The following is a 9,591-nucleotide window of genomic DNA, read 5'->3' as shown; positions in this document are numbered from 1 at the left end:
TGATCTAAAGTGTAAGAAAACTTGTATAGACAGAGATTTTCTGATGTCTAGACTTCTGTCGCGATTATTAAATAACCATCTAGTCATGGTGATCTAACCGTGGTTATTTGAGACAGCCACGATTTAAATCACATTTTAAAGTCCAAATATTGGAATTTTAAGCGTCACTGAGCTGCAGAGGAGGTCAACCAGCTCCTGTCCAGATGAGCCTCTGAAGCGCTCTGATGCGCGTGCTGCTGTTGGCAGAGTCTTGCGCCAAACTCACACAAAAATATAAACGAACAAGTATAAACTTTGATAGTGAATGCAAAGCGCTCTGGTTTCACTTTAAACTATCGTGTAATGGCAAATGTTCCTGGTTCATATGTGATGTGTAAATAACTTGCAGTGATAAAGAGTAGATGCACGCTTTATTTCTGTGGAGTGATAAAATGATGAAATGAAACCTCAAAGGTTTGCTTCATGACAAATAAGGGCTTGTGGGTTTAATCAGAGCATTAAAATAATGTGTGAAAGTGATGAAATTAGGAAAGAAATGTTTTACTATTTCATAATATAAATATAATAAAATATATTTAAAATCATTTTATTTTTATTAAAGAAATTATAAAAAATGTTGTTCAAAAAACAATTTTAAATTAATTGACTAAATGACCAAAACTAAAGTTGACCAAAAAGAGAGACATATTTCAAGTATTTAGTTATATTTTGAAATTTAAACCATATTTTTTCATGTCATTCATAAGTTTTTAAAGCCTTCAAAGGAATCTAAGTTTATTCCTATTTTATTATTTGATTTATATATTTGTAAGGTGAATGAAGCACACATGCAGAAAAAGCAAACCTTAAAAAAATATGACAATTTACATGACAATTAATTGCGAAAGCACTTAACAAGACAATTAATCATCACAGTCCTAAAACAAATAATTAATCATCAAAATCAAAAATCTTTGTTTGACAATTAATCGTCAGACAAATTTTATATTTGTGATAGCCCTAACTGGAATCTATCTGCAAATGTCTATGATCATTCATTGAAATGGTTCAATATATACTGGTCATGGGTACTTGGTATATATTAAATTTTTAGTTTTCACTGCAAATGCTGGAAATGCTATTGTAGCTCTGTGACAGGCCAAAATGCTCCATTCGACTTCTCTGAAACCCTCTACTTTTCCATGTGGAACCCGGATGCTCGAACTCTTGCCTACTTTCTGTAAGATCTGAATTTTGTGTTTTGAATTTTAGAATATTGAATTTCTTCTTCAGCTGTAATATTATAGTCTGATTATTTAGAGATTTTTAAGAGTTAATTTCACCTCTAAAAAAGTTCAGAACACAAAATCTGCCTTTTCAAAATACCAATCTATAGAATATGCCACTAAAACTATAAAAATTTTGTTAAATTCCACATGTCTCAAATTCACAAAATTCTAATTAAAATCTTTTAGTCTTTTATTTAGCTCCATAGTGGTGCAGAAATTATACACTTCACCTTTAAATTCTTAACTAAAACTTTCCTCTTTTTATTTTTTTACTTTATCTTAATAAATACAATTGTTAGTTTTTCTTTTTTAATTTCTGGATCATTGTAATGATGTCTTCTTGTATTCATTGGAAGTATACTGATGTAACCTGCTTACAAAAATAAAGTCTTATGAGGAATTTCATGCATGTTTATTTGTACACATTACTGGAACATTATTTTGTCCATGTACACGTGGAAAGTTCTTCTCTTAAACCCCACATCCTGCAATGTATGGGCTCACATCATGGTTCTTACAGTGGTTTAGCCAACCGTACCTAAACAAAAAGTGGGTGGATTATTTATATAAGATAAAAATGTTTAACCTTCTTTTAAAAAAATAGGTTATGCTTTTAGAGACCCATGAGCACATATGAATACAAAAGTTAGTACTAAAATAATCTTACCATGCAGTAATGCCTTGCATCTTTCCTATGATCTTGGCACAATTAATAGACAAAGAAATGTCATTGCTCAGAAGCTCTGTTAGGAAGACAAAGTTCAGGTAATCAATTAAAGGTTGTTTTAACTGGTCTTTTTCCACATTGTATTATGGAACTTCAGCATCATCAACTTGGGAACCACAGTGAGTAGGGGCAATTTTTCTATTAATATTTTTGTCCATTATTTTTACTACAGAAAATCAGCATGCACAGAATTGCACTTATCAATGTCTGTCGCAGATGCATTGCTAGATGTATGAATAATGCAAGCAGCTTACCAAAGACAATTTCATCGGAGATGAGCAGTAAGGAGAAATGTAAAATAATGAACAATAGCTTTTCACTTCTGCAAGTTAGTTTGGATTTCTTTCATACCAGTCAATTATGTATACAGAAGCAAGGGAATTTAATGCAGTAGAGGTATGGTGTGTTGGATAGATATAAATAGACTAAGCTGTGTACTGCACATAATTATTGCTCAATGGGTCAGTTTTAACTGTTCTTGAGATGGATAACCAGAGTGGAAAAAACTGTTCCTGTGCCTGACGGCTCTGGTGCTCAGTGCTCTGTAGTGCCTGCCAGAAGGCAACAGTTCAAAAAGGTAGCGGGCCTGTAACACAGTTGAAGGATGGGCAAGGAGGAGGCGAGAACCGGCTTGTCAACATAAATTATATTTTAATGAGAAACTCAAAAACACATAAACAAACACACATGACGGACATGTCCGTAATTCTCTCTCTCTCTCTCGAACAATCGTCACCGGCCGCCTTTATCCCTCGCGCGCCTCATCAGGCTGATTGGGGACCGGGCGCGCGATATTCCGACCGGCCCCGCCCCCCTCCGCTCCACAGGGCCGCTGTGAGCGTTGGGCTGGACTGGAACTCTCTGTCCTCCCCCCCAACCCTCGCGGAATTGCATGACGAGCTGACAAGTTCGTGGAGGGCACCTTTTACTGCCGGAACCGACCTCCTCGCTCGTCTGCTCTCGCTACCCTGGACGTCAGGTACACGGAGATCCCTCAGGTGGACAGGGCGGTTGCGATCCACCTGTGTCCCGAGAATGCCGCCACCTGGTGGGACTCCCCTCCAAAGCCTGTAGGACAATGTCGCCACTGACTGCGAAAGCCTACAGTGCCACTGGACAGGCCGCCTCCACCTTGCATGTCATGGCTCTTCTGCAGGTACACCAAGCCAAGGCACTCAAAGATCTGCACCTGGGTAGTCCCGATCCTGACGTGCTGCAGGAACTGCGCTCTGTCACCAACCTCGCTCTCAGAACTACGAAGGTCACAGCGCAAGCACTTGGGCGGGCGATGGCCACCCTCATGGTCCAGGAACACTACCCGTGGCTGAACTTGGTCGAGATGTGCACCATTGACAAAGCCCGCTTTCTCAATGCCCCTGTTTCCCAGTTCGGTCTCTTCGGCGACACTGTCGATGACTTCGGCCAGCAGTTTTTGGCAGTAAAGATACAGACGGAGGCCATCTCTCACATCATGCCACGCCTTCGCAGCACAGGCCGTCCCCCGTCTGCTCACTGTGCAGCTCCGCCTCAACCTGGGCCCAGCTTTCAGCCCCAGCGTCGAGCGCCCCACAGGCGGCGTATGCCCCCTGTCTCCAGGACCTCTTCTAGGGCCCGTAAACCCCTAAACGCTCCTGAGATGGCACACCCAGGAAGCCAGGCGTTTGCTCCGGAGCTGGTAGCACGATGTGTGGAGGGCCGGGAGGAAAATCCTCAGTTCTCCCTTTTTCTTGCGTCGCACCCCCTTTGGGCTGCGATACTCAAATTGTCAATAAAAGAGCAATTTCCTCACTTCCTGGGTCACCAGACCGGCACACGCATTCTCCCGGCACCCTGGCACCAAAACTTTGCAGTCCCGGCTCCCCGGACGTGGCCATCTTGCCTCCGGACCCACGACTGCCCAGCCCCGGCAGGCCAGCGCAGACGAGTCTCGAAGACGTCCCTACAGGACCTCCTTCTCTGTCTATAACCCACCCCCTGCCGGGTGAACAGAGGGAGGTAAGTGCTTTGAGTTTTTTCTCAGCACCTAAGCCTCGGGACGCACCTTTGCCGCCCGACGCACTATTATCTGCACTCCCCCGCCGCGAGGCCCCACGCGGTACATCCAAAACGATCGTCCCTTTAGTGCCCCTCGCACGGAGCTTAGATGCATGGCTTGCGCGATGGCTGGCCAGGACCATTTGACTCGGCTACGTGATTCAATTCGCCAGGCTCCCGCCTCGTTTCAGCAGTATTCGCTCCATGCCAATGCGTGGCAAAAACGGACAGAGATTGCCACTATGCTACTCAAGGACGCGATGGAGAAGGGTTTCTACAGCCCTTACTTCATCATACCCAAAAAAGGCAGTGGGTGGCGGCCAATCTTGGACTTGAGAGTTCTCAACCGGACTTTACACAGACTCCTGTTCAAAATGCTCACGCAGAGGCGAATTCTAAAATGTGTTCAGCATCAAGATTGATTCGCGACGGTAGACCTGAAGGACGCGTCCTTCCACGTCTCCATTCTGCCTCGACACTGACCCTTCTTATGGTTCGCGTTCAACGGCCTGGCGTACAAGGTCCTGTCCCCTCGTGTCTTCACCAAGGTCGCAGAGGCAACCCTTGCCCCACTACAGGAAGTGGGCATCCACATATTCAATTACCTCGTGCTCACGCACCTCAGCCATTTAGGGGTTCAGGTCAACTGGGAAAAAAAGCAAGCTTTCCCCAGTTCAGAGCATCTCTTTTCTCTGTTTGGAGTTAGACTCAGTCTCAATGTCAGCGCACCTCACAACCGAGCGCGCGCAGTCAGTGCTCACGTGCCTTGCTCGCTTCAAGCCAGGCACAGCGGTTCCTCTCAAAGGGTTCCAGAGGCTCCTGGGGCATATGGCATCCTCGGCCGCGGTCACGCCGCTCAGGTTGATGCATATGAGACAACTTCAGCACTGGCTTCAGACTCGAGTCCCGAGATTGTCATGGCGCAGCGGCACATACCGTATGTTAATCACCCCTTCCTGCCTTCACACTTTCAACCCTTGGACAGACCTCTGTTTTCTGCGGACAGGAGTCCCCCTACAGCAGGTGCCAGACGTGTCGTGGTCACCACAGACACCTCTCAACTGGGTTGGGGCACCGTGTGCTACGGGCACGCAGCCGCTGGCTCCTGGACGGGGCCCTGCCTGCATTGGCGTATCAACTGCTTCGAGTTGTTGGCTGTACTCCTTGCCCTGTGCAGGTTTCTCCCACTGATTCGGGGCAAGCACATCTTGATCCGTTCAGACAGAACCGCTACGTTAGCGTACATAAATCGCCAAGGCAGCCCTTTATACCCGTATGTCCGGGTCGGGGCATGTCTGCCAATTTGGCATTGGTCTTTTCTCAAGTTCAGAGGTATTTTTGGCATCCCAAGAAGACCACATGGGTCACTTAATTCGACACAACTTCTCGTTCCCTCCCTCAGCACCTATTACGACAGTAACCATGACGTTTCCTGTTCTGCAAGAGGATTTGTCAATAGGAATGTATTTCCTGTTTCTGTACTCTCACTTATCACACGTAGCTCAAACATATTTGTCACCCCAATATAGGGTAAAGAACTATTTCATTGGTGGGTCTAGTGGAATGTTGTTTTGCTGGACCATATAATGGTGTGCTGCACGAATAAGCGTGGAAGAAGGATTTGATAGCTCGGGTCTCTGTGTCATTTCTTTCTTCCCTCAGCTGTGCTGTATCGAGATGTGATTGCAGATCAAGAGTAATAAATAAATACATTGCATGACAAAATTATCTAACAATGCCTAAAATCAGTTTAAAGGTTCTTTGTGTCAGAACATTTCAATGCATAAATTAACATAATGTTCTGACATTTATAATTTTTTGTTGTTGTTGTCAATGGATTTCTTACGTGAGCAGTTGATTTTACAGCCATTGCTAGTACGGCCTGGGGTGCGGTCATCATTGCACCAGTAACGACTGTTGATCTGGAAAATCCCATAGTCTGTTGAACCACCCGTGTTGTGGTTAGTGGCTGCAGTATTGTAGTTAGACTCCCATTTGGTAAGGCAAACCCCTTAAAGTATAGAATACATATACATATATATATATATATATATATATATAGAGAGAGAGAGAGAGAGAGAGAGAGAGAGAGAGAGAGAGAGAGAGAGAGAGAGTGTAAAAATATATATTTTTTATTTTTTTGTACATTTTTAAAAACAATGCTACATCTCTGAAAATAGCAGGGACAAGAAGGCTCACAACACTGAGACAAAAAAATAAAAATAAATAAAAAACATGTATACAATGCCCAGTTTTGTATATGTCCAGTCATTTCCACAACTACTAATAGTTACTTAACTACTGAACTACAAAAATATGAATTACTCACAATCAGCCAGACTTGCACCCGCATAGCCATTCATTCCAAAAGCTTTTAAGGCCCTTGCAAGCTCACATCTCTCATATTGCTTGCCACTTGCAACCACCAGGACCATAAGAAAGACAAAAATCTTCATGATGATTCTAAGAAATATGTCAGAGGAATGGATTCAGTGTTCAGCGCCTATTCTGAGTATATTGTGAAGGTTCGAGGAAGTGTGTTCCTTAAATAAACCTTTCACCATTGCCAGCTTCCTCAAAATAGTTTCCATTTGATATTTTAAAGGTCACATGAACAGGAAAGATATTGCAAATAAAGGAATGTTAACAAAGTGTGGTCTGCTACATGTGGACATATTTCACTTTAAATTTGGAAGATCCCGCAGTCATCCCATTTTAAGGATTACATTAAAGGAATATTTCCCCCTTAAAATTAGAATCATATAGAGTCATGGATCACTTTTATGCTGACTTTGGAGCTTCAAATTTTTGGCACCCAGTCACTTGCATTGTATAGACAGAAAGAAGAGAGAAAGCTTCTAAAAATCTTCATTTGTGTGCTGCTGAAGAAAGTCAGTCATACACATCTGGGATGCACCGAATGTGATAAGACCGTGCGCACCGATGGAAGGCCAGAGATCATTATGAGCATACTGCATGGGCGAGGACGCCACGACAAGAGACCAAAAGGTTTGCGGAGCTTGCGCTGGCATAAGATCCTCACCAAATTCTTTCATGTCAACCTCGCGGCCCTGCCAAGCCTCCTCATGTGGTCCCTCGGAAGTCACAGAGGAGACAAGGGGGCGGGCATGGGAGATGGACTCGTGTATATATATATATAATAGTAATAAAAGGATGTAAATGTCTTCACCAGAATACTGCAGGGGAGCGGGTCAGTCATCTTGCTTGCATTTGTGGGCAAAGAACCCGTCTGCTGGTGGAGATGAGAGGGCTTGTCAAGATGAGAGATGAAATCGCTGCCTTGTTTTCTGGAGGAATTGTGATTTCGACACAGATTTTTTTAATATATAACTGTGTGCCTAAAGGGGCTCCAAGACAATGGCAATTATGGAATTGCTGTTATTTTACAAGGGCTTTAACTACATCATTGAGAAGGAATTCCCAAAGCGTGAGCTTCTGACACAATGTCGAGTGAACCGTAAATGAAAAGGAGCATTCCAGAATCATTCTTATGAAGGCACTGCAACCAGTTGTGATTCTGCCTTTTATTCATTAAGGGGTTAAAACATGAAAAAATTATGTTGCATCCCTCTTGGCAAGAGCACTGTGGTATTTATTTATTTTTACATTTTTGATAAACGGAGAATACAACAGTAATATTTAAACATTTTCAGTGCATGAAAATTATCAAGCTAGCTTTGAACAATCAGGGAGGGTGTATAATTAATCTTAGTTAAAATAATACTATTCCAGAAAACACATAACATTTTTCTATTCTATTTAATTTTTCTATTAATTATTAAAAAAAATTCAGATCAGTGTTTTTTTTTTTTTTTTGCAGTGTATGATACTTTCATTGTTTATAACACTATTTTAATAACACTATTTTTCTCAAATTTGCCAATTATCTAGGTGATGTAGGCTTTGTTTAGATAGCAAAAATCAGATTTTGTTTGTCATATTTTATTTGCTAAATTCATTATGATGCTTGTTGTCCGAAGAACAAAAAATGAAATCTGTTTTTTTACAAACCTGATTGAAACCACATTAAAATCAGATTTGTGGATATGTCTGATCTGTCAAATGGTAGTATTATTCCCACCGCTACCTTCTTTGTGAACTAATAATTAACCCTTTGATTTTATTTCTGAATAAATATTGTAATAAAACTGATGGCTTGATCTCTCATTCACATTACGTGAAATATGTATTAATTGCTGTGAAGATAAATTATGCACTTCCACAGTGTCATTATGTCACTGTTTAACTAGTCCAGTAACCTCATAGCAAATCCTGGCAGGCTGGCACATTAAAAAGAAAACCATTTCATAAGCAAAAACCACAAACAATAACAAAACTAGCCTTAACTTAACATCCAATAAATTAACAACAGATTATGAGTAAAAACATTTTTTAAACACTTCAAACAAAATCCCTTTAAAACAAATACATATCACAAACACATCTCAGTTCAAAATCAAATTATGATTTTAAGGTGCTTTACAGCGCATATTCCACCAATAGTTAGCTAAACAGTATTTTTAAATAACGGGATAGTGCAACTAGTTAGCTAGAGAGCAAACAATCTAGAAAAACAAAACCACAAAATGCTGTGCATTACAGGTGAAATCTAGCATTTCAATTCAATACATGAACAGCAATTATGATTTGATAGAAAGTTTAGAAGAAAAAAGATTAATGTGGGCTTCAAATAAGGAGTTAAAAAAAGGGTATGAAACAACACTGACCCCATTTACATGAACACTAATACACTGATTACTCCCAAAAATCAGAAAAAGCAAGAAATCTGCATTTACATGAGATTTGAAATATTCACATTATTCTCTGCTTTTGATGTCAAAACATGAAAAGGCATTCGCACAACATGTTGCTTACATTGGATAAGCTGGTAAGAATGCTGTTTAAGGTTTGTGTAACATGCTGACATGTTACACAAATCAGGTAATGGGCAAAAATCTACCCATGTTGATCGGTATATACTTACGGCATTTATGACCTTACACTGATAAAGGAAAGCCGTTTAATGCATTTATATGACCACACACATTGTTGGCCTATTAAGCATAATCGGTGTAAGAATGTGCATATAAACGCATTCATTCATAAAAAAATGATATATATATATATATATATATATATATATATATATATATATATATATATATAAATAAATAAACTGGAATACTAATAAAAGTCTAAAAAATTGATTTAGATGTTTGAAATGAATTACTTCAATGGCAATAAAGATAGCCAGAAATGTTTAATATATAATTTTAACATCATTATTTTAAAATGAACAAAGAGGATCCTTTAAACTGTCACCTTTGTTTCGCTTACTGAGTAAAACTGTGAATGATTGTCTGCTGTTCAAAAAACAGCATTGCCAGCTTCCTCAAAATAGTTTCTATTTGATATTTTAAAGGTCACATGAACAGGAAAGATGTTGCAAATAAAGGAATGTTAACAAAGTGTGGTCTGCTACATGTGGACATATTTAACTATAAATCTGGAAGATCCCGCAGTCATCCCATTTTAAGGATT

The 9,591-nt window shown here is 40.6% G+C and overlaps 1 protein-coding gene across 1 annotated transcript; it reads right to left on the bottom strand.

Annotated features, from left to right (window-relative positions):
• Positions 1-800: 800 nt before the first annotated feature.
• LOC127635976 (lysozyme C-like) lies at positions 801-6,504 on the bottom strand. The gene is made up of 4 exons (XM_052116308.1): positions 6,359-6,504; positions 5,876-6,040; positions 1,936-2,011; positions 801-1,806 (listed from the first exon to the last, which is right to left on the bottom strand). The coding sequence occupies exons 1-4, from the start codon at positions 6,483-6,485 to the stop codon at positions 1,740-1,742; spliced, it is 435 nt and encodes a 144-aa protein (XP_051972268.1). The 5' UTR covers positions 6,486-6,504; the 3' UTR covers positions 801-1,739.
• Between the last annotated feature and the right edge of the window lie 3,087 nt (positions 6,505-9,591).

The sequence above is a fragment of the Xyrauchen texanus genome, chromosome 43, assembly GCF_025860055.1.
Source record: "Xyrauchen texanus isolate HMW12.3.18 chromosome 43, RBS_HiC_50CHRs, whole genome shotgun sequence".
NCBI classification, from domain to species: Eukaryota; Metazoa; Chordata; class Actinopteri; order Cypriniformes; family Catostomidae; genus Xyrauchen; species Xyrauchen texanus.
The sequence above is the reverse complement of the archived record's forward strand: the minus strand, read 5'-3'. Positions and strand labels throughout refer to the sequence as shown.